The sequence below is a fragment of the Salmo trutta genome, chromosome 17 (genome assembly GCF_901001165.1).
Source record: "Salmo trutta chromosome 17, fSalTru1.1, whole genome shotgun sequence".
Classification (NCBI taxonomy): domain Eukaryota; kingdom Metazoa; phylum Chordata; class Actinopteri; order Salmoniformes; family Salmonidae; genus Salmo; species Salmo trutta.
In genome coordinates, this window is record NC_042973.1 from 43,029,947 (window position 1) to 43,055,416 (window position 25,470).

A 25,470-nucleotide genomic window follows, 5' to 3' on the forward strand; every position below is an offset into this window, starting at 1 on the left:
CTTTTGAAAGACAATTCTGAAATCACGAGCATACCCTTTAAATAGGGACTGGCCTATCAAGTCGAGGTGGTGGTGGATGTCTGCAGAAGATAGCATAAACAAAACAAATAAACCAGATAATCAAATGTTAGTACCAATATATATTAATTTAAGTAGAATTGCAAATAAACAAATATTTTGATGGGTATTATAAATGCTTGGTGGATTGTGTATATTTTAATACGCTGCGTAAGTAGCAGAACACCCCTCCATGCGCCGAGGTGGTAGCACCACCCCATCTGTTCAGCTCTTGTGAAATTCTGATTGAAACAGATTGTAACTTGCGAGCTAGCACTCTCCGGACCGGGTTGTAATGGCAACTGACTGGATGGAACATCAACTTTTGTAGTTCATTTGAAGGAAGTTTCAGTTAAGGAGGTTTTACACAAACCTTGAGGAAATCATTTCTAATGTGAGAAACAAAGTTATACAATTTTCGGTCCGAAAATGTCCCAGGGATGTACAATTTATGTGGAAGAGATCCAGTCTTGGTGGGAAGTCCCCGCCATAGCCCACTTCTGTTCGCTGTTCAGGACTGCATTCAACCTACCAGATTTTGAAATTGAGGTAAAGAAGTTCTGGAAAATACATTTAGAATTTTGGGAGACATTTTATTTTTCTATTTTTGACTGCTATATTACAATTTCCTTAATTTTTGCCTCGTAGAATGCGTTTGTAGGGTAGTTGAAAAGTACCAACAGTTAACGTTAGCTATAGCTCATCTTACTATTCAGAACTTCACTGTTTACCTACTGTAGCTAGCCAAGTTAGCTAACGTTACTAACTAGCTAGTTAGCAAGTGCCTACAGTAGCTAGCTAAGTCAGAATGTTTGAAAACTCGTTATTAAGTCCCAGTTGAAGTAAACGTGAACGTTTTATTTCATGGTATGTATGCCGTTACTTTGTATAACAAGCCATGTAACGTCAGCTACACCAATGGTTGTGTTGTATTTTGATAACAACATTAACTAGCTAACGTTTAGTTCTTGCCAGCCGAAACACAACCATGTGGTGGGATCCATTTGTTTTCATTTGGTCAAATCGAACGTTTCGCTCGTGTTTATAGCCATCCATAGTAAATCGCACGTCTTTGTCCAAATGTTAACCAAGTTATAGATTCAAACACATGTAAATTATATCACCGTGAAATAGCTTGAAGTTATAGCTATTTGTAACGTGTAATTTATTAAGACGAGAGCCATAACTATTCTCTTTAGCGAATACTCTCAACGCAATAAATCACATGCACGTGAATAAAGGGTACTGTTACTTGCAGGTTGTATCTTACTCGCTTTTGATCCACTGTTGCCATGTTTTTATCAAATAGTCAAGTTCATGACGAGAGTTTCGAGTTTATTGTCTAGCAAGCCATCTGGCTTGGGTAGCATTTGACATTCTGCCATTGTTTTATTATCTCATGTTTTAACGTTAGAATGATGAAAGTCGTTTAAAATTCTTGTTTTCTATGAAGCAAACAGAAATGCATGTCGAGCGTCGGGGTACATTAGTCGGTCATTTCGCGCGTTACTTTATTTACTATGTGGGAATAATTTTACGTATTGCACTTCGGTTACATAATTCAACTTTATCATCGGTTTCTAGCAATTCCAACAGAGTGGTTTCGTTTGTCGTTTGCTGCTCCATAATGATCACTGCTTGGCTGATTTTTAGTATGCAATAATGGAGATTGTTTGATCCATCGAAAAATGATGGGACTTGAAGAAAATGTGTAAGGTCAACAGCCCCCATTACCCATCCACCCCTCTCGGGAGTGAAAATCACACGCAGGCATCGCTTTGTTATTGGATGAGGGATAGGGTGGGAAGCATCACCTCTAGTTTGTAGGAAAGTTGATATATCCTGTTAAAACTGTTAACAGATAATATATGAATGCATGTGAATATTCAACACAATACTGCAGCAATCGGCGAGTGATATCATGATACAAACGCCCCGATTCTGTAGAACTCCGTTTTTCAGAATTTGGTTTTACGCGGTGCGCGTCTTGCAGCCACTGCGAGCGATTGACTATATATCTTTAACCGCATCACTAGGCACAGATCACTTGTGCTGCCTTGCCTGCATCCAATGTAGCTGATTTCGAGGAACATCTTATTTGATGGATCGTGTAGTCATTGACGCATAATCAATAACTACATCTATGATGGTGAGGTTTTGATAGCAGATTTGTCCTGCGCAAATGCGCACAATAAACCGAGCCACGGATTTGTGCCACTTTAATTTATAGATTTGAAGTCTTAGTCAGGCACATTCTTTGTTGTCCAAGGTCACACGTCTATTGTGCTCTGGGCAGTAAAGTTAAGAGTAGAACCTATATTTCTGAATTAATGTCAAAGCCCTTCATTTAATTGATATAGCCAATTCAATCTACATACCACTTAAAGTGGTGAAAATCTGTTTACCTCCATTTCCCAGAAATACTTCTGGGATTATGTAAAGGGGAGTGTTCATACTCTAATCTGTTTTTGTCACTCTTAATTGCTGGAAGAAAACATTGTAGAGAGTACAGATTGTATTGTGCTGTCTTTGAAACATTCATTTAGTTGATAACACTACCTGGTGCATTTGCTTAACATGTGGAAGGAAACAGTTATTCTCAGAATGTGCTTAACGTTGTAATGAATAAATGTGCCTTCTCACACTGCTACGGTGTGCAATAATTCCCTGGTAACGCACAGTCTTTTGTGTGTTAATGCTCACTTAACCACTTTGCTTTCAGTATAGACCCAGTTGGTATTAGAATGCAGCCCAGTCTGTCTGTGGGGAAAACAACATGTGGTTACCCTATTGGTTTACAGCAAAAACTACATTTAAGTCTAAAGATGACTTTTTAACATTCCCTGCTCCCGAGCGTTCTCAGTACTTAGAAAAACGTAATATTGTAGGGCTTCTCTTATGCCCCTTTTCACAAAGGTGCTAGCACACATGTGAGTGATTGCTAGCTAGCCAAGACCATCAACACAAACAAACTGACTATAAAGATACAAATAGTGAGTGGAGTTTAGTATAGTCTGTTTTATAATAAGTTAAATGTCTCACCTGTGTTAATGTTTTCCACACACATAGCTTACATGTAGCCTACTTGGACACTGAGTTCCCACTCTTCCATGCCGAGTAGCCTAAAGACACAGGGCTCTATGTCCCTACATGGGAGCATTGCAAACCATAGGTCGGGGTATTTGACCTGCTTACATGTACATTGAACAACACTGCAGCTTTTCAGCATGTTTTGTTATTTCTGTATAACTAAAAGCTCTTTTACAATGGGAAATGTTTGTTTCTCCCTAAATTGTGGTTGAGGGCAATTCCTTATTACGTGAATATATCTCTTGTTTAGCTGTCTATAAAGAATCAAGCTTTCTGTGACATAGTAATGCAATGACAGATTTAGGGTGTGTTTGTAAATTTGCTCTGGCTATCTACTCCGATTGCAGAGTAGTGACAGTGCGCTGAATAACTGATGAATTAACGAATGCTCAACACCTGTTGAATATGGCCGGTGTTAGTAAAAGTCATCAAAAAAAGTTATAAAATTGGTGCCTGCAGCACAGTTACATGCTGACCAAACCGCTCACGTTGCAAAATAAACGTACACATATGTTATTCAATCATTGCACCCACACTGCTCGCGTGCGCCAATGAGTGTCTGCGGTGCCAGGCGCAAAAATAAAAGTCAGTTCTCTTTGTGATGCTGAACGCGATGCAAGTCCTGCCTCTCCCATCTCCTCATTTGGTTTATAGAAGCAGATACCCATGTGCCATCTCTTTATTGGTTATCACCACGTGGGTGATTGAAAGATGAACTGCGGTCGGCCAGTTGTGGTAATACACCTTATTATGAAAGTTCAATGCCAATCGCCGTAGAAAGGGCCTGGAAGGAGGAGAGGTGACTAGAAACGATTCGGGTGACTCTTTTGTGTGGCTTAATTGTCGAAGTAGAGGACCTTGTGCATTTCAGGTAAAATAACAACTCAATGTTTATATCCCAGGACAAATTAGCAAGCTAGCTAAATAGGACAAATTAGCTAGCAACTGTAAGCTAGCTAGCTAAATTGCCATAAATATTTAATGCTTTTTCGACCTGTCACAAAATTTACATAATTGGTTCGGCGTTTGTTTTGATATTTCAACCTGCGTGTCGTGATCGCGGTTGGTGTGGGGGGGACAAAATCAATTTGCGCACGATGGCGTCCGGTTTGGCATGGTGTTAATCAACAACGCTCTGGATAACAACCCAACCAGCTCTGCTAGGGTGAGTAAAATGGTCAGTGAGGTGTTCTGTAATTTGTGTGTGTGTGTGGAAGTAGCTAGCTAGCCTACGTTAGCCAGTTAGAACGGCAGTCAAGCACTCAAGCTGAAGTCAGAACGCTCGGAACAACCCTACTCCTCAGCCAGAGCATCCAGTGTGCGCTCTGAAAGGGAAACGCTCTGAATTTATGTAAGGACAATCTGACAACGCTCTGAATTTACGGCTCTCTGGCACTCCATAGTGAATTTCCAAACGTGCCCTGAGACTCCCTGACGTATCTAAAAGTTTGTTCTGAAGTGTCTGTCCTATATCCAATGACAAAGTGAAACCTGTTTTTGCTTTGTCATTATGGGGTATTGTGTGTTTTATTAATTAGAAATGTTTTATTTAACCAATTTTAGAAAATGGCCGTAATGTAACAAAATGTTGAAAAATTCAAGGGGTCTGAATACTTTCCAAATGCACTGTATATAGCTATAGCCAACGTGATAGCACTCTCAACCAATCTAATATATTCATTGCATAACATGACATGTGTTTAGGGGCTCTGACATCAGTCATTTGGACATTATAATTGCAACTTAATTGAACATTTTTTGTTTAAGCATTTATTAACAAAAGCAAGGTTTGTCTGAAAGCCTTACACAGGTAGGCTATTATTTATACACTGGCCCAAACAGAGCTGAGCTGAAAGATTGCCGGTTCTTCTCACTGTTTGAGACAAACTAAGCCCAATCAGTGAATTGTGGTCCTGGGTGATCTTATGTGCTACATTAGCTTGCCTATAATGGAACAGAGCTTAGTGGATGGCTCTGTTCCTCATTTGGTTTGTTCTGTTTTTAGCCCTAATGTCTGCTCTTAAATGGCAGTGCTGATAAAAGCAGGTGGCTTGCTCAGTAAATAGCACGCAAATCCAGGTTTAAGAGGATCTAGTGTCTTTGATGTGTCCTTGTCTATGAGGTGATCATATGACTAAACCGGCGTAAATGATCAACTGAGATGAGACTAAACCTGTGTCTCACTTGACTGAACGGAGAGCCCAAGCACTTTAGGAGATCACTTCAAGCTCTTCCTGTATTCACCAGCATATATACATATGTAGCCTAAATCAACTGTTGCCCAGACTAGATCTAATTACAATATTTTAATTGAAGGGTGAGTTTTAGCCTTTAGGCCCACTTCTGGGATGTGAGTTTTAGTTTATAATGCTCGGTATATCTGCGAAGCCTTGAGGATATGTGGCCACACAGCTAGGATGTTCAAACTATGTTTGGATGGACTCCACGGTTCAGAGTAGGTTTGAGAGAGCCCCCTCATTGGTGGTGTGGCGAGAGGGGTTCCTCTGAGGGATATCTCCTGGGGCTCAGTGAACACTCTGGGGCTCTGTGTTAAGACAGGGGGGGACACTCTATTTTTCTTGACTCTGCATATCATGAGATACCATGGAGGCAAGCAGGCCTACAGTAACATGGTAGTCTTGACGAGTCCAGTCCACCATTGTCTCTGTCTTGAAGAGTAGTCCAACCGAAATGTTCCTTGTCTTAAATGTTTCCGGTTAAAACATCTATTTTTGGGTTTGCTTAATTACGGCCAGTGAATAAAATGCTATTTCTTACCAAATCCTAGAACGTGAACAACATTCTTTACATAGATGCAACCAGGCTGTTTCTTTGAACTCCACCACCACAGATCTTAGAAGATACTCATTTCCTGTGTTCGTACTGTCTGTGTCTTAGTGCTACACAGAGCTAAGTGCCACCATCTGTGAGCATTGAGGTTGGGTTAGTTAAAGGAAAGATTCATCTATTTTGAATATTTTCATTTTTGTGCATCTCTGAGCGACGTTCTATTGATCCTCGTGATTGTTTCATGTCTTCATGTGTATCTGAGCTATTGCCATTCAAGCAAGTATAAATACAGCCGGTCTGACTTTTGCATCTTTCCTTTTTAAAGTGTTGATGTGGAGGGAGGCAGGAAGTGGCTGTCATTCCCCTGACAGAATGGTCCGTCCTTCCTCTGGTATCGAGTGCTGGGTGATTTGAGTCAAACTTAGGTCAACATTTCATAAGTCTGTCTGTCCAACATTTTGGACAAAGCAACGCATGTCTCAGGGAGGCTGGTGTCCTGTCTTCCACATTCTCTAACACTGGATGCACAGGTTGGTCAACATTGTGGCCACTGAGCACTTCAACCAACTGTCCCTGACACATTCATTGGCTCTTGTTAATCTTCTGTTCTGGTTTTGTCCTCTGTCAGAATTGGCAGTTGGGAGGAAGGCAGGGGTAAACGCAAGTCTAAAATGCTTCGTATTGTAATTTGTGCTTGGCATCAGACTCATTTTGCGCATCAGTTGCAGTTCTTCATTCGGATGAGAATTCACAAATGGGCATTCAATCGGCAGACAGTGCTCTGACTGTGTAGCTACTTTTCTTCAGTACTTTCTTTCTCAGTGTAGCCTACTTTTAATAGGTAAAATGCAAGATTTACTTCAAGCAAAACATTAGGAAATGTAGCTGGCTACATTCTGTCTATGATAAACAATATGATGACTATGCTCATTTACTTGTGTGGCTGCTAGCCAAATAGCGTTGCATTTCAGTTGTCATCTGATGAGAATTAAGCTATTTTCTGCCGAAATGTGTTGCACTTACGTATTATCTGTGGAGGAAAACTATATTTGCACTTCGATCTCTTGATGGTCTGTGTTTTTAAAAATGCATATTTCTGAACTAGCCCTTAAGAAGCCCATTACTCATGTGTGGAGAGAGTATAAAGAACAGTTTTAGGCCTATTTTACATTTACATTACATTTTAGTCATTTAGCAGACGCTCTTATCCAGAGCGACATACAGTAGTGAATGCATACATTTCATACAATTTCATACATTTTTTTCTGTGCTGGCCCCCCGTGGGAATTTTGTTACCTGTCATCTCTGCAGAGGAAGTTATCAACATGCTAGAGAGGCAAACGTGTAAGGATTGACTTAAAGAATGTATCTAATGCCTTTTTCCCACAAGGTAGGGAGGGGCCTTAGCTCTACATGGGTCAAATAGCTTGTCTCTTGGTCATAAAGCTCAGGATGGAGGGAATGGCTCAGTGGGAGGAATACACTGTGGATTTCTTACCAGGAGCCCTTTTATGAATGTCGCAGAACTTTTGTACCTTGTGAAATCGCTACCAACTGGACATGAACAAATCCAGTGGGAAGGTGGTGTTGTCGGGCGGCTCTTCTTTTCCGGGCTGCGGTTCCGGTGGGTGATGATGGAGATTTTTCTTGGCAGGGTCACAAAACGGCCCTTACACTTTGTTCCCTTGTTACACTTCACTGTCGCTCCCAGTCTCCCCTGGCCAAAGGGAGAGGGGCTCTGCAGGAAGAGGCCTTGGCCAACCTGGCCGTCCCCCTGTTTCTTTGTCTCCGTGGAGGCACGCTTGATTTCCTGGCAGTGTGGCTGTGAAATGAGCCCTGAAATCTCAGAGCCTACGAGCGCTCCGAGCCACCCCTGGATCCTCCAGAATGTGCCTTCCAGCACTGCCAGCCAGAGCCTATCCTTCCACTGGAGAAATTTACATATCGGGATATTATTTTTGACAATATATCGTTCAGAAAATATCACACTATTTTTGTGCTAGTTTGCTGTCCCTGGACCAAAACTCCAGTATTTTTCATTCCTAGCTTGTTCTCTATCTTTTTAATTATGGAGCCAAATTTGTTTTTAGTGCTTTTGTTTCTATAAATGATCAAAACTTGTTCACATGGCTCTCTTCTCCCTCTACAGCAGACATAAACTCAGCAGAAAAAGAAACGTCCTCTCACTATCAACTGCGTTTATTTTCAGCAAACATAACGTGTAAATATTTGTGTGAACATAAGATTCAACAACTGAGACACAAACTGAACAAGTTCCACAGACGTGTGACTAACAAATGGAATAATGTGTCCCTGAACAACTGGGGTGTCAAAATCAAAAGTAACAGTCAAAATCTGGTGTGGCCACCAGCTGCATTAGGTACTGCAGTGCATCTCCTCCTCATGGACTGCACCAGATTTGCCAGTTCTTGCTGTGAGATGTTACCCCACTCTTCCACCAAGGCACCTGCAAGTTCCCGGACATTTCTGGGGGGAATAGCCCTAGTCCTCACCCTCCGATCCAACAGGTCCCAGACGTGCTCAATGGGATTGAGATCCGGGCTCTTCTCTGGCCATGGCAGAACACTGACATTCCTGTCTTGCAGGAAATCACGCAGGGAACGAGCAGTATGGCTGGTGGCATTGTCATGCTGGAGGGTCATGTCAGGATGAGCCTGCAGGAAGGGTACCACGTGAGGGAGGAGGATGTCTTCCCCGTAAGGCACAGAGGTGAAATTGCCTGCAATGACCACAAGCTCAGTCCGATGATGCTGTGACACACCGCCCCAGACCATGACGGACCTTCCACGTCCAAATCGATCCCGCTCCAGAGTACAGGCCTCGGTGTAACGCTCATTCCTTCGACGATAAACGCGAATCCGAACATCACCCCTGGTGAGACAAAACCGCAACTCGTCAGCGAAGAGCACTTTTTGCCAGTCCTGTCTGGTCCAGCGACGGTGGGTTTGTGCCCATAGGCGACGTTGTTGCCGGTGTTGTCTGGTGAGGACCTGCCTTACAACAGGCCTACAAGCCCTCAGTCCAACATCTCTCAGCCTATTGCGGACAGTCTGAGCACTGATGGAGGGATTGTGCGTTCCTGGTGTAACTCGGGCAGTTGTTGCCATCCTGTACCTGTCCCGCAGGTGTGATGTTCGGATTTATCGATCCTGTGCAGGTGTTGTTACACGTGGTTTGCCACTGCGAGGACGATCAGCTGTCCGCCCTGTCTCCCTGTAGCGCTGTCTTAGGTGTCTCATAGTACGGACATTGCAATTTATTGCCCTGGCCACATCTGCAGTCCTCATGCCTCCTTGCAGCATGCCTAAGGCACGTTCAGGCAGATGAGCAGGGACCCTGGCCATCTTTTTGTGTTTTTCAGAGTCAGTAGAAAGGCCTCTCTAGTGGCCTAAGTTTTCGTAACTGTGACCTTAATTGCCTACCGTCTGTAAGCTGTTAGTGTCTTAACGACCGTTCCAGTGGTGCATGTTCATTTAATTGTTTATGGTTCATTGAACTAGCATGGGAAACAGTGTTTTAAACCCTTTACAATGAACATTTGAAGATATTTGGATTTTTACGAATTATCTTTGAAAGACAGGGTCCCGAAGAAGGGACGTTTCTTTTTTTGCTGAGTTTATATGGTGTGCAATATATTTAACATCAAGTCGCAATGATCACATTATTGAATTGTGAGAATCGCAATACATGTTGTATCGTCACCTAAGTATCATGATAATATCGTATTGTGAGTTTCCTGGCAATTCCCAGCCCTATTGGAGATGTTTGTCACTGTGCTGGTATTTGGTTCAGCGTGTCTGATTCCATACATCTTCATCAGCTGTCTGACGTTATCTGGAGAGCAGCGGGGAAATTGGCCTCTTTCTGGGGCTGTTTATTAAACTTGAGACAGGCAGAGGGATGAGAGCGAGGTACTAATTTGCTTTGAGGGTGAATCGATTAAGAGCCAGGCTGAAGGCGGACGAGACAGAAATCTGTCTGCTTCAGCTGCTGCTATCTGCACTGACGATCCACTGAAACAGGTCTTGGTCTGTGAAAGATCAGGGGCCTTCTGCTCTTTCCATTCCTTATGGAGCCAACCTACTGTGGAGAAGAGCCACAGGACCTGACCAGGCAGTTCTTAACAAACTGAAATTAACAAGGAATGTAGGTTTCTAGGTCTTTTCTTTTACCATTTTGGATGTTGTTTATTGGTCTGAAGCCATTGAAAGCATTTCACAACCACTGCATTCTAATTCCTACTTTTAAACAAACTCCTGCCGCCATTGGGGCTGGAAATTCCCAGGGACCTCACGATACGGTATTATCACGATACTTAGATTCCGTTACGATATGTATTGCGACTCGAGTTTTATGAATTGTGATTTGATAACTGCGATTGGAGCATCAAAACATTTCTCTCTATATATATATAATGATTTCAACCAACTGCACACAGTGGGTAAATAAGCGCTTTAGTGATATCACTCACTATTTGATATTCAACTCTGCTTAATTAGGTCTTTGATCTTTGTGAAATACCTCAATCAGAGAACCTAAAGTTCTCAAACAGCCACATCAAAAGTGATTTGTGTTTTGTATAGAGAGAGAATCCTCATCCACCCTACTAGTGAGGCTTCAGAGTGCAGAAAGTCCAATGTATTTTACCAAGACACGCATGGTTATTCATGTTCTGAATCATTCAGTGGCTCTTTAACATTTCATTAACAGTATATCCAGAAAGTTAGATTTTGTAACCTAGTACATCTGATAATAAGCACCGATCTCTGACAGAGTGGTGCAGCTTTCTTGCCACAACTTTGGAGGATTTTACATATGGTGGTGGTCATCTACAAGGTTGTTTCTACAGGTTGCAACGGAAAAGTGAGCCTGTCAGGTAGCCTTCGTTCTCGCACAGCATCCAGCCTAGCTGATGTGACAGGAAGCATGAAAATGCTAATATACGGTGCTTTCGGAAAGTATTCAGACCCCTTAGCTTTTTCCACATTTTGTTACGTTACAGCCTTATTCTAAAATGGATGAAATCATTGTCTTCCTTCATCTACACACAATACCACATAATGACAAAGCAAAAACAGGTTTATAGACATTTTTGCTAATTTATTCAAAATAAAAAAACACCTTGTTTACATAAGTATTCAGACCCTTTGCTATGAGACTCAAAAAAAAAAAAAAAATCCTCAGCAATCTACACACAATACCCCATAATGGCAAAGCGAAAGCAGGTTTATAGACATTTTTGCTAATTTATTCAAAATAAAAAAACATACCTTGTTTACATAAGTATTCAGACCCTTTGCTATGAGACTTGAAATTGAGCTCAGGTGCATCCTGTTTCCATTGATCATCCTTGAGATGTTTCTACAACTTGATGGGAGTCCACCTGTGGTAAATTCAATTGATTGGACATGATTTGGAAAGGCACACACCTGTCTATATAAGGTCCCACAGTTGACAGTGCATGTCAAGGCATAAACCAAGCCATGAAGTCAAAGGAATTGTCCGTATAGCTCCGAGACAGGATTGTGTCGAGGCACAGATCTGGAGAAGGGTACCACAACATTTCTGCAGCATTGAAGGTCCCCAAGAACAAAGTGGACCACATCATTCTTAAATGGAAGAAGTTTGGAACCACCAAGACTCTTACTAGAGCTGGCCAAACTGAGCAATCGGGGGAGAAGGACCTAGGTCAGGGAGGTGACCAAGAACCTGATGGTCACTCTGACAGCTCCAGAGTTCCTCTGTGGAGATGAGAGAAACTTCCAGACGGACAACCATCTCTGCAGCACTCCACCAATCAGGCCTTTATGGTAGAGTGGCCAGACGGAAGCCACTCCTCAGTGAAAGGCCTGACCGCTTGTTTGGAGTTTGCCAAAAGGCACATAATGGACTCGGGCCATAAGAAACAAGATTCTGGTCCTTACCCTGTAAGCAGTCAGTTACAATCTTCTCTGAACAGGGAAAAAAAATCTAAATTCTCTGGGATTACATTATTTAGGATGAAGAAACGACTCTGAGCCGCAGCTCCATACTACTTGTCAGACAGAGAGCTGATACTATACACAGTGTGCAAAACATTAACAACACCTTCCTAATATTGAGTTGCCCAGAACAGCCTCAATTTGTCAGGGCATGGACTCTACAAGGTGTCAAGCTTTCCACAGGGATGCTGGCACATGTTGACTCCAATGATTCCCACAGTTGTCAAAGTTTGGTCCAAATTGAATGTTAGGTACTATATTTGAGTATTATATGAATCCTATCAATTTAAATGTTTTTATTTATTTTTATTAGGTGGAATCATTAGCTTCATTTCTCTAATTATATTTCAACAAAATGATGCATGAATGTTAATCTGATTCTAACAAACTATTTTTAGAACAATCTGATGGTAGATCCTTTTTATTCTACTTTTTGAGGTGGACTGACCCTACTAAGTTGAGTAAGTTTTTTTTTTTCTAATATTGTTCAATTATGTTTTAATGTCTGGATTTCGTCCGCATTCTCCGCACCACAGGTTTTTATAGGGCCCATGTCTCCCCACCCAACTTGGGCTGGGCTGTTTAGTGTGCCAGCGCTAAATAGCCTTTTATTCATCCAGCCACCAGAGCGGAGCGGCTCCAGCCCTGGCATCACCATGACTAAACCCCAGATGGTGGCTCTTTCTTTGCCTTCCCTCTGGAGGGTGGAGGTGCTGCTGACTGGGTGCTGCTGCAGCCTGTCTTGACTGGGTGGGGGCTTCTATTCCTAGGCCTGCGCCTGATTGGAAAGGAAGATTTAGTCCTATTAGAGCGGGGAGCTGAGTGAGCAAGGCCTCTTGTCTAAAAGCAAATGGATTAGAGTGAAAGATCTATAGAGTTTGTGACGTCCCCCAAGTTTAGACAGTGCCCTCTGGTATCCGCTGATTTGCAGTGTGTGGATTATAAATCAGAGATAACAGTCACTTAAAGCGTGCTGCTGGAGTCTGGGTTGAATTAAGGGCTTTGATGTGAGGGTGGGGGTGGAGCTCCTGGGGTTTTTGGGAGGAAGTGAGTGTTGGTTGTGGGATCTGCGCTATCAATAAGGAATGGGTCAGCTGGCCATGTTGCAGCCAGCGTAACGCTGCATCTTGAAAAAGATCAGCGGTCATAGCTTTACCTCTTTTTAATCCTGGCCTGCTCAGCTCTTTTGTCAGCCACACAACAATAATGAGCATTTCATCACCCCAGTGTTTTATCCTACCGTCTCAGCTGAATCCACCCAGAGTTCTATCATACCTCTGCGCTTCACACCACCCAGCCTCCCAACACATCCCACTCCCACTTCCGACTCATCCTCTGAATGTGCCACACCTGCAACCCTCACACGGCTATGTTGGGTAACTCCAAGCGCAATCCTTTTCACACCCTGCTGTAATCCCTCAAGGATATGGATCCTTCATTAATACACAGGCACTCATACACACATTCTTAGTCCTTCAGAGTGCATGTCTCTCTAACAACCATGCCCAGGCATATTGTAAGAGCCAGCTCCCCTCCCCCAGCTGTGATTGACAAGTGAGAGGAGCAGTACATGCATGAGATGGTTTCACATCAGGAGATGGGGGGGTGAGGGTCACGTACACTGGGGTTTGTTTCAACCAGCTCCATTGTTTCTGCTCCCCATGGCTCCCTCTCTCTGTCTCCAGTCTGGGGCAGCCTCTACCCTCACTGCTCTGCTCTGTCAAGGGCTCCTCTTGTTGTTGGCTTGTAGAGAAGATCGAACATAGTAGAAGGTACGTTACGTATGAGCTTCTCCGAATCAGGTCTTGTCCAGGGGATTCCTTGAAAGCCAGCAACAACTAAGCCTAACTAATATGTATTTAGTGTGCCTGGCAGCTGTGTGTTTGCGTGCCACGCTCAATACAGTGTGATGCAAGATCACACATTGAGCAGGTAAGAGCGGGGTGGGAAATCTTTCGGACAGGAGTGCAGTGCTGTTCCTCCCTCAAGACAACAGGAGGAGGGGAGAGTGTATTGGTTGGGGTGAGTGCATTAACCAGCGGGAATGTCCCCACCGCCTCAGACTGGGAGAGGGGGTTTGCTGTTTGTGTGTGAGGAAGGCGTAGATTGGGGAAGACGTGTGGGGCTAAGGGAGGAGGGTGTAAGGTGGTATAGATGGGTACAGGCTTGAGTCTATAGTGTGCTAAATGGTTCTGTCAAGCATGCGTTCCTCTGTGATTTGTTTTAAGTCAGTGTTTCCTTGTCTTTAGTAGTCTACATGATGTTCCCTGTACGTTATGCTGTACTTTAGTGTTTTTAGTTTCACCTGTTGCTCCTCCCTAGTTCCTGTCTCACTTCACTGTTCTGTTGTCTCACTTGTTGCCGTTTCCCCTGTCTCACTGCTGCTGTTCTCATGTTGCTGCACTTTTAGTCCTACCTCTGTTCTCCCATCTGCCTCGTGTTGTTTTCTCTGGCCCAATGCTCCCTCCCTCCTGCCTCCTCCAACCACATTGGTCAGAAAGTTATTTGTATTTTTTATTTTATTTTTCCTCTGTAGGGCCAGAAGGGTAAATGTTAATGGCACCTGTGTGTGTTGGTATACAATGTGGGAAATTAGACCATAGGTGGTTGGCGTAAAGCAGGAAACTCCAGTTCTGGGGGGGGGGGGGGGGGTAACGTGTTTACCCGTGTGGTTGTGTCGGAATGAGCCTTCTGGTGCTGGCCTCCCATCTCCTGTGCTTAATGATCCACACCCAGGGGGCTCTGCTGTCTGCACAGCAGTGAGCACAGCCCAGGAAAGATATGCCCAGCCACCTGTCACAACTGGCCCTGACATTGACTGCAATGAAAATCAGCCGGAGCCCCTACTTCATCGATGGGAATCAGCAATTTGCTAAGTGTGTATGCCTCTGGTTTATCCATGGTCATTTCTGTGTAAAAGGACCCATGAGCACCAACGTGAAGTTTTTAGGAGTGTGTCAAATAAAAGATGACTATATTTTTAAGAAATTAAGGCATATCCGTTTTTCAACAATTTTCCATCCTACAAATTTGGAATAAGTAAAGGCTTTGATTTCTGGTCAAGCAGCTGGAAAAGGGGTCTTAGACAACATCTACCAGAAAGTCTCTAAAAAGGTATTAGAAATGCATAAATACCTCTGTCAACTAATATCAACACTTGTGGTTTTGGATAAATGTTTCTGCCTTCTGTAAGTTTAAGAAACGTTGCCTCTTTATGTAATATTGTAATTTCTCTCCCTCATGGGGGAGGATAATGAAAGTTCGTAGGTCTACCTTTAGTTGTTACTTCTATCAGTTTGATATCAGTAAAAACACTAACAATCTTTATGAATTATTAAGTGATTAAAACACAATTCCGTTGCCAAATAGATAACGGAATTTCTGAAAAATCTATAATGGAATTTCTGCAATCGAGTTGGCCACAATGGGAATTCATAGTAGTTACAAACCACAGTTGGCTTCACAAGTTTTGACAGTACATCACAGTAAAGAAAAGTATAATAGAGTACACTATAATGAACTATACTTTACTGTACTGAAACTTGTGAAACACATGTCTATGATTGGTTCAGAATTGGTCTGGACCAACAATTGTGGTCTTATTTGGGGGCAGAGCGCATTAAAATAATAGCCAGTGTGTAGAATAATACCCATTTTAAGTGGAAAAATCTGTGTCCAGTACCGTGGAATTGCCCCTATGTGTTATATGGTAAAGTAGTAGTAGAAGAGAATTCACATGTAAACAGTTTTATGTCCAGTCATTGTTTTCAGGGGCCAAATCGAGACCATAACCAGGTAGCACACAGGGCATAATGTTTTAAATGTGGCAACATTGCTCCGGGGCTTCACAGCTTGCTGCAGTAAGTGCGAGATGGGCGGACCCATCACAAGTTCCAACGAACTCATTATGCATCCAGATAGGTGGTATGCAGGCATTTATCTATCTTCTCAAGGTCAGGTATGCAACTGACTTCTCTCGATGCTCTCCAGAATGAATGCATGGCACATCCTGAGGATGTGAGGGCGTCTTCCTGTGTTGTTATGGTGTGTGCTTTGCTGCGTGTCGTGTGGGAGGGGAGGGTTGAGTGTTGTCAGTTGATGGTTCCTGGAGGAGAGTGGGGGGAGGTAAGTGAGAAGATAAGAGCCTTCACACAACGCAGATAGGCCTCCCCTCCCCCAACCCCCTCGTCTAACTGCCTGCTTGAACTCCTCCTGGAGCTGTAAACGGCACTGGCATGGAAAGCGTCTGGTGTGAGGCTCTTCAGAGAGAGGCCAGCCTTGATACCTCAGCCTCTCTGGGTCTGCTAGAGCTCTGGGGCTGCCAGATACAGCCCCAGCGGCAGGGCTTATCACGCCAGGCTTTCTCTCCTTCACAGATATGGATTAGGCCACACATTGTCGTTGGGACACGAGCAATGGTTGGGAGAACTGGGTGTGACTTATTTTTTTAAATCTTAAAATGCACCTACCATGCTCCTCAGACTTTTCTGTTGCTGAGAGGATCAGGCTTGTGACTGACTGAGCACGTGTCCTGTTTGGTCATATGGCAGATGACCAGCCCCAGGAGTGGGGGGGGGGGCTCTCTAAATGGGCAGTGGTCTTTGACCCCGGGCCTCCCTGGCTCTACCTGGGGTATCTGCCGGCCTGTGGAGCGAGGAGCTCTGGGCCCTTTGTGCTCACTTCCAGCCAACCTGCTGTGTTAACCCACCACAGAGGCTCTGTTTACACAATCAGCAAATGTTTGTGAAGCGTGTGGGTGTTTTTCTCTCTGACCAAGAGGCTTGTGGTGGGGTTAGCCAATCGTTGACAGGAAATATGTCTTGTGTTACATGTTATGACAGTTCTATGCACCCATGACTGTAAGTCGCTTTGGATCAGGGGTGTCAAATTAATTCCATGGAGGGCCTTGTGTGTGCTGTTTTTTTGTTTTTCCTTTCAATTAAGTCCTAGATAACCAGGTGAGGGGAGTTCCTTACTAATTAGTGACCTTAATTCATCAATGAAGTACAAGGGAGGAGCGAAAACCGTACTCGGCCCTCCGTGGAATGAGTTTGTCACATGTGCTTTGGGTAAAAGTGTCTGCTAAATGGCATATATTATGCTGCTGATTTGCTCATGGCAGAGCCTGGGGTTCCTCTGCTGTGAGTCAGAATGCCGGACGACAACCTCTGACCTTGTGGTCCAGGTGTGACGCTGCAAATGACCCCTGAGAAATGGCTGTCCAGGAGGGGAAAAAAATCCTATTAAAAAATAATGCTTTTTAGCCTATTTTATTGATGGAAATACATTTGAGTGGTCATACTTATCGGTCTATAGGTTAATTTGTGGGAATGTTTTTCTCTCATTTCATGAACGATTCAATACGCATCTAGTAACAAGGGCTCCGATACAATACAGGAACGATACGTTTTACTTTGAAGCGATTTGGTTTGATTAGAAGTGATCCAATACGGTTCGATACTATTCGATGCGCTAAAATGTTTTGCATGGACATTTTCCATTATATATGTAAAATCTGCTGCTAATGGGAGCTCAAGAGCTGTGCCTCTTTGAGCTGGGATGACTTCTCTAAATTATATTTGTGCACCTGAGCTGAGCCATAGGGCAGACTGAGCATCTACCATCCCACATTCATCTTAGGGGTGAGGGCAATTTTGTGCCTTTTGCTCCTGTACTTTTTATCTGAAATCACCCACTGATTAACTTGTCATTTTTGCAGATGAAACATGTTTTGAGCTAGTACCATGTCAATATTTATATTTTATATACAGTTGAAGTCGAAGTTTACATACACTTAGGTTTGAGTCATTAACTTGTTTTTCAACCACTCTACAGTTTAACAAGAAACTTGTAGTTTTGGCAAGTCTGTTAGGACATCTACTTTGTGCATGACACACGTACTTTTTCCAACAATTGTTTACAGACATTATTTCACTTATAATTCACTGTATCACAATTCCAGTGGGTCAGAGGTTTACATGCACTAAGTTGACTGTGCCTTTAAACAGCTTGAAAATTCCAGAAAATGACGTCATGGCTTTAGAAACTTCTGGTAGGCTAATTGACATAATTTGAGTCAATTGGAGGTGTACCTGTGGATGTATTTCAAGGCCTACCTTCAAACTCAGTGCCTCCTTGCTTGACATCATGGGAGAATCAAAAGAAATCAGCCAAGACCTCAGAAAAGAATTGTAGACCTCCACAGGTGGCAGCATCATGTTGTGGGGGTGCTTTGCTGCAGGGGGGACTGGTGCACTTCACAAAATAGATGGCATCATGAGGGAGGAAAATTATGTGGATATATTGAAGCAGCATCTCAAGACATCAGTCAGGAAGTTAAAACTTGGTCGCAAATGGGTCTTCCAAATGGACAACCTCCATCCTATAAAAATGTGTGGGCAGAACTGAAACTGAAAAAGTGTGTGCGAGCAAGGAGGCCTACAAACCTGACTCTGTTACACCAGCTCTGTCAGGAGGAATGAGCCAAAGTTCATCCAACTTATTGTGAGAAGCTTGTGGAAGGCTACCTGAAATGTTTGACCCAAGTTAAACAATTTGAAGGCAATGTTACCAAATACTAATTGAGTGTATGTAACTTCTGACCCACTAGGAATGTGATGAAAGAAATAAAAGCTCAAATAAATAATTCTCTCTACTATTATTCTGACATTTCACATTCTTAAAATAAAGTGGTGATCCTAACTGACCTAAGACAGGGAATTGTTACTAAGATTAAATGTCAGGAATTGTGAAACTGAGTTTAAATATATTTGGCTAAGGTGTATGTAAGCTGTATTAGCATGGCATTTAGCCAATTTAATGCACCTTTTGGATTTTAACCGGTCTCAAAACAGAATGGTTTGTAATTTTACGGAGAGCTTCTCCTGCTCTCACCTGTGAAGAAATGCAAATATGATTTCTGTCCTTTATGAAATTACCCTGTTCAATGAAAAATGACCAAATACACTGACTGTTTTTAAAGCAAAACTACCAAGACAATTTCTTAAGGTGAACAATCCAAAATAAAATCTGAATGATTTGAAAACCCCCAGTGAGCAGTTTGTTGCTTCTGCTCCGGTAGGCTACACGACTCAGATAAAACACTATTTTCTACAGTACATTTGGTAATGATGACCCTGCAAATTACATTGGTTGTCACTCAACTAATAAAGCCCATGATTTGACAGTGCGTAAGCCATTTTTACAAACATCTGAATGAAGCTGTACGAATGGTTTATTAGAACGGGCCTAGGTCTCGCTGGCACAAGCAGCTGTGCCTCCAGCACTGTGCGCTTAGTTATCTAATAGTCATACGCAGTTACATGCATAAAATGTCTAAGCTACTGAACCGAAGGAGTGGACTCATCAATTCAGTCACAAAATGAGAGGTATTTTCAGGAATGAAACGATGAGTAAAAAACATTTAGTGGAACGGGTAATTCATAACATTTCAATTGGTGACCGATGCATGCTTAATTTGGATTGGTTTGGGCTCCCGAGGAATCGTTATCCCTATTCATTTGCATATTTTAGTGGAATTAAATTGGTGCGTGCATCTTCGTTAGTCCTTATGAATCTTATTTATCACACGTGCACATCATGCAAATACAGAGCCTAGTTTGAGCTGAAAGTCTGGTCAGACGGCGTGAGAGGTCCTGCTACAGCTCCTGTTGCTGCTGGAGTGTGATTTTTATAAGCCCAATCATAACACGCGATTACTTAGAATTGTTGCGCTAACAGTTTTGATGTACATTATTTTAAAAAGGGTTACTATTTTTATTTCTCAACTGGTAATTGAAGCGCGCTTCCCATTCACCATTCAAGTGCTTAGGCAACGGTAGGCAGGCTTCAGCGCATCACACCACTTTGCAATGTGAGCTGAAAGCATAATGCCTTTTTGAAAAAGTATACTTAATTGTGTGAAACCTTAAGGTTTTACATCATATTATGAGGCGTTTCTTACCTTGCTTCAAAGTAGCCGAGACAAAATCCACTTATTCTAAAAGTGGAGGCAATTATTTAATAAAGACTTCCATAGGCCATTGAAACCAGTAGCCTATTTCTCATGTCCTATTGGTTTTCAAGTCAACTTTTTGTCGTTGGGCCTTGGCTATTGGACAATCTTAGTCATATTAGCAACCCAAACTGCTCGCATGCGCAGTGCGCTTTTGACAATTGTGTTTTCTAGGCTTGGGTTGTATACCCTATATCGGGGCATTTGGATACCGTTAACTTTTTTTGCAGTTTTGATTTTAATTATACATGTTTATTTGTAGCTACTTAAGTAAATACCTGCAGTCAACTTGTGTAATACGTTAGGAGATAAAGAAGCTTGTGTTCATTTCACCTGTAACAATTTTTCATAAGGAAACTTACCGGTAGTCCCCACTGGTGCTTAGTTTTCAAGCACACTACGACGAAAGACCAGAACCTTGTTAGTCACTCACTGTTGTGTTGTGCCGCCAGGTGATCTACACTAGAGGTCGACCGATTATGGATTTAAAAAAAAAAAAACAATTCAACGACGACACCGATTTATTGGAGGAGCAAAATAAGCCGAAATTTGTATTTTTTTATAAATATATTTGTAATGATGACAATTACAACAATACTGAATGAACACTTTATTTTAACTTAATATAATAGATAAAATCTATTTAGTCTCAAATAAATAATGAAACATGTTCAATTTGGTTTGAATAATATGTTCTTATAGGCACTTTGGTATTGCCAGCCTAATCTCGGGAGTTGATAGGCTTGAAGTCATAAACAGCGCTGTGCTTCAAGCATTGCTAAGAGCTGCTGGCAAACGCAGTAAAGTGCTGTTTGAATGAATGCTTATGAGTCTGCTGCTGCCTACCACCGCTCAGTCAGACTGCTCTATCAAATGTCAAGTCATAGACTTAATTATAATCTAATAAACACAGAAATACGAGCCTTTGGTCATTAATATGGTAAAATCCGGAAACGCTCATTTCGAAAACAAAACGTTTTATTCTTTCAGTGAAATACGGAACCGTTCCGTATTTTGTCGAACGGATGGCAACCCTAAGTCTAAATATTGCTGTTACATTGCACAACCTTCAATGTTATGTCATAATTATGTACAATTCTGGCATATTAGTAAACAGTTAGGAACGAGCCAGGCGGACCAAACTGTTGCATATACCCTGACTCTGCGCGCACTGAACGCAAGAGAAGTGACACAATTTCCCTAGTTAATATTGCCTGCTAACATGCATTTATTTTAATTAAATATGCAGGCTTAAAATATATACTTCTGTGTATTGATTTTAAGAAAGGCATTGATGTTTATGGTTAGGTACGTTTGTGCAAAGATTGCGCTTTTGTTAAATCATCACCCATTTGGGGAAGTTGAAGTAAGCTGTGATTCGATTATAATCAATGCGGTGCCTGATAATTTATGTGCAACGCAGGACAAGCTAGTTAACTACACATGGTTGATGATATTACTAGGTTAACTAGTGATTATGTGAAGATTTTTTTTTTTTTTTTTATAAGATAAGTTTAATGCTAGCTAGCAACTTACCTTGGCTCCTTGCAGCCACAAGGTCCTTTTTGTCGCTGCACTCGCATAACAGGTGGTCAGCCTGCCACGCAGTTTCCTCGTTGATTGCAATGTAATCGGCGTCCAAAAATGCAGATTACTGATTTGTTATGGCAACTTGAAATCGGCCCTAATTAATCAGCCATGCCGATTTAATCAGTTGCCCTCTAATCTACACCAAAGAAAAACATAAACACAACATGTAAAGTGTTGGTCCATGTTTTATGAGATAAAAATGTTCCATAAGCACAAAAAGCTTATTTCCCTCAATTTTGTGCACAAATTTGTTAACATCCCTGTTAGTGAGCATTTCTCCTTTGACAATATAATTCTTCCACGGGACAGGTGTGGCATATCAAGAAGCTGATTAAACAGCATGATCATTATTCTTAATTCCATTCTTTTAGATTTGTGTGTATTGTTATTAGACACTACTGCACTGTTTGAGCTAGGAACACAAGCATTTTGCTACACCTGCAATATCATCTACTAAATATGTCTGTGACCGATTTTTGACAGGTGCACCTTGTGCTGGGGACAATAAAAGGCCACTCCTAAAATGTGCAGTTTTGTCACAGAACACAATGTCACAGATGTCTCAAGTTTTGAGGAAGTGTGCAATTGGCAGGAAGGTCCACCAGAGCTTTTGTCAGAGAATTGAATGTTCATTGCTCTACCATAAGGTGCCTCCAATGTCGTTTTTGGAGAATTTGGCAGTACGTCCAACCGGCTTCACCACCGCAGACCACTTGTAACCACCAGTGCAGGACCTCCACATCGGGCTTCTTCACCTGCGGGATTGTCTGAGACCAGCCACCCGGACAGCTGATGAAACTGTGGGTTTGCACAACCAAAGAATTTCTGCATAAACTGTCTCAAGGAAGCTCATCTGTGTGCTCATTGACCTCACCCTGGTCTTGACCGGACTGCAGTTCGACGTTGTAACCAACATCAGTGGACAAATGCTCACCTTCGATTGGCACTGTCACACTGGAGAAGTTTGCTCTTCACGGATGAATCTCAGTTTTAACTGTAACGATCAGATTACGTTGTGTGAGTGGGTTTGCTGATGTCAATGTTGTGAATAGCGCCCCATGGTGGGGGTATGGTAAGGGCAGGTATAAGCTAGCGGACACAATTGTTTTATCGATGGTAAGTTGCACAGAGATACTGTGATGAGATCCTGAGGCCCATTCTCGTGCCATTCCTCTTCCACCATTACCTAATGTTTCAGCATGATAATGAATGGCACCATGTCACAAGGATCTGTACACAATTCCTGGAAGCTGAAAATGTCCATTCTTCCATGGCCTGCACACTCACCAGACATGTCACCCATTGAGCATGTTTGGGATGCTCTGGATCGACGTGTACGACAGTGTTCCAGTTCCCGCCAATATCCAGCAACTTCGCACAACCATTGAAGAGGATTGGGACAACATTCCACAGGCCACAATCAACAGCCTTATCAACTTTATGCGACAGATGTGTTGTGTTGCATGAGGAAAAGGGTGGTCACACCAGATACTGACTGGTTTTCTGATCCACGCCCCGATGTTTATTTTTTTTTAAGTTATCTGTGACCAACATGCATATCGGTGTTCATGTGAAATCCATAGATTAGGGCCTAATGAATTTTTCAATTGACTGATTTCCTTATGAATTGTAAAATATTTTTAATTGTTTTATGTTTTTGTTCAGTGTAGTTGCAGTATGGAATTCACAGATAAATGTTTGCCAGCTAGATATCTTATAACTATTAAGTTAACTGTCTAAAATGTGCTAAATGCTCTGGATCAAGAGGCTTTTACTATTTGTTTGTTTTGTGCACGCAGCAAACAGCGTAGCATTTGAGTTACTTGTATAACTTTATGAGCTGGGATGTCTACCCTGAAAATGACAATCTGCCCAAGCCTAGTATTTTCCCCGCTAATTGCATTATGGAATGAACATTCACGCGTAGCCGCCTGCCGTGTGCGCGTTGCTGTGCAGCTATAATATGAAGATTTTAAGCCAGAGTCACAACATTTTCTGAGTCAAGATCACTTTCGCAGTCAAAAAGCAACCCGAGGTCTACCGCTCAGATTTTTTTTTACGTGACTTACAATGTAACATTAACCTAATAAAAACAGTTATGTAGGGATAATATTTGTGCAGAAGGCTTAATACGTTATCATAGCATATTGGCTATATGCCTGCCAATATTGTTCTTCAGACCATATTATATTTCAAATCTCTAGCTTTGATAACAAAGTAGATCACGCGGTGTAGCAGTTGAGGCACAGCTGAGCATAAATTTGAAATAATTTGTTTTTTTATTTTACTGGACTGATGGTGCTTTCAAGACAATTGGGAACTTGGCGGGGGGTGGGGGGTGGAAACTAGGTCAAATCATGACGTCAGTGACCTTTAGGTCAGAGCTCTAGAAAGCGTTTGACCGTTCAAAAAAAAATAACATTTTCCCAGTCATTAGTCTCAGCGGAGGGATGTAGAGATCAAAAACATAAACTCACTCATTAAAAACAGCAGCTCTTTGCTGTGTTCTTTGACAGTCTATCTCTGGTCATGACCTAGCCACTTTGCTGTGGCTAGGTCATGGAGTCTGTAGGCACTGGGATTTGAGCTATCCGATTTTGGCCAGCGCAACTCGATTTTGCCAGAGATCTCCCGGTCCTCCGGGTAGGCAGGGTTTGACTTTTCAGACAAATGAAATGGTTCACAATGGGAACACATCTCCTACCTGGTGCGCATGGCTTCTGAATCCAGTACACCTACCGCCAACAGCGCAACACACATTCTAATGGAGCGGGAGTCTTTTATCATTGGCTTTTCTACAGAAGTGTTTGGTGATCGACTAGGAATGCCTTGAAGGTAGATTGATCGACCGGTTGGTGACCACTGTTTTTAAGGTTCTGATCTGTTGCATCAGCCTCAATGCTTTTTAAAGTTATTTTGATGTACTGGTTGTATACATTTAGGATCTGTCCCAGAGTTTGTTTTGGAATAAGCTATTTTATTTTCCGGACAGAACGACAAGCTGACCAGTAGAATAGGTCAACTTTTCTATGGGAGACAGTAGATTGACATAGGCTAGTAATTTTGCTGTTGGCTGAGCAAAAACATTTGGACAATTATTCAAAAATCATGATGCGCATCGAATTCGGTAAGTGGCATGTTCTGTTAAGATGAATTACACCGTGGGTGGACGCCATAATCAGGTTACGCACCCAATGCGTAGGCCTATATGTCAAATTTTGAAATGCTTCCAGTCAAATGTCCAGCGCCACCCTGACACGCGCACACTCGCATTACTCCTCACTCCCATTTGCACTCTCCTGCTCTGACAGTGAGCCAGGCCAGCTACACTACCTTACCCTCAGTTTAGCAAGCTACAGCAGAGCCACTGACAGGCCTGAGGGGGTTGAGTGCTTTAGAGGATGTAACACACCTTTGACTTAGCATTGACTCACCCTCCAATCATTCTTCAAGCATTTGACTCACTTGAGGAGTGTTTACCAGCCTGCTGTCTAGTGCCTCGTGATAAGTCTGTCAACCCCTGTGATTTGGACAAAGATGGAGACGGGCATATCTTTGTCTTAGACCATGGATATCTGTACTATGCACAGATCATCGGGGCGTTTTGCGCTTGCCTGCTTCGGGGAGCAAGGCGTGTCCTCACTTTGTGTTTGCGGGGATCAGTGTGAGCTCCTTGCATGAGCGCTGCTGTATTGAGTGTCCCTCACGGCCCTTAATCAAGCCTTGTGTGTTTTTATTTTTAATTTTTTAATTTTACGGTGAGCCCACAGAGGGATCTCCGCCATGCTGGGCACACACCACATTAATTCCAATCCTTTGCCATCTGAGCTGCCGAGTGGCACTTCAAAGGTGGAGTCGGGTGGTGTTAATCCAGGGCTGCTCCACTGGACTGGGCCCCGGCTCTCCCAGCCGGCCCCTGGTTTGAAG

At 42.6% G+C, this 25,470-nt stretch overlaps 1 protein-coding gene across 1 annotated transcript in view; it reads left to right on the top strand.

Annotated features, from left to right (window-relative positions):
• The first annotated feature begins 218 nt into the window (after positions 1-218).
• Positions 219-25,470, top strand: part of LOC115152229 (cat eye syndrome critical region protein 2 homolog) — a 59,634-nt gene continuing 34,382 nt past the window's right edge. Inside the window, exon 1 of the mRNA XM_029696868.1 lies at positions 219-606. Coding sequence (XP_029552728.1) covers positions 487-606 — 120 coding nt within the window. The 5' untranslated portion in view covers positions 219-486. The remainder of the gene's footprint in view (positions 607-25,470) is intronic.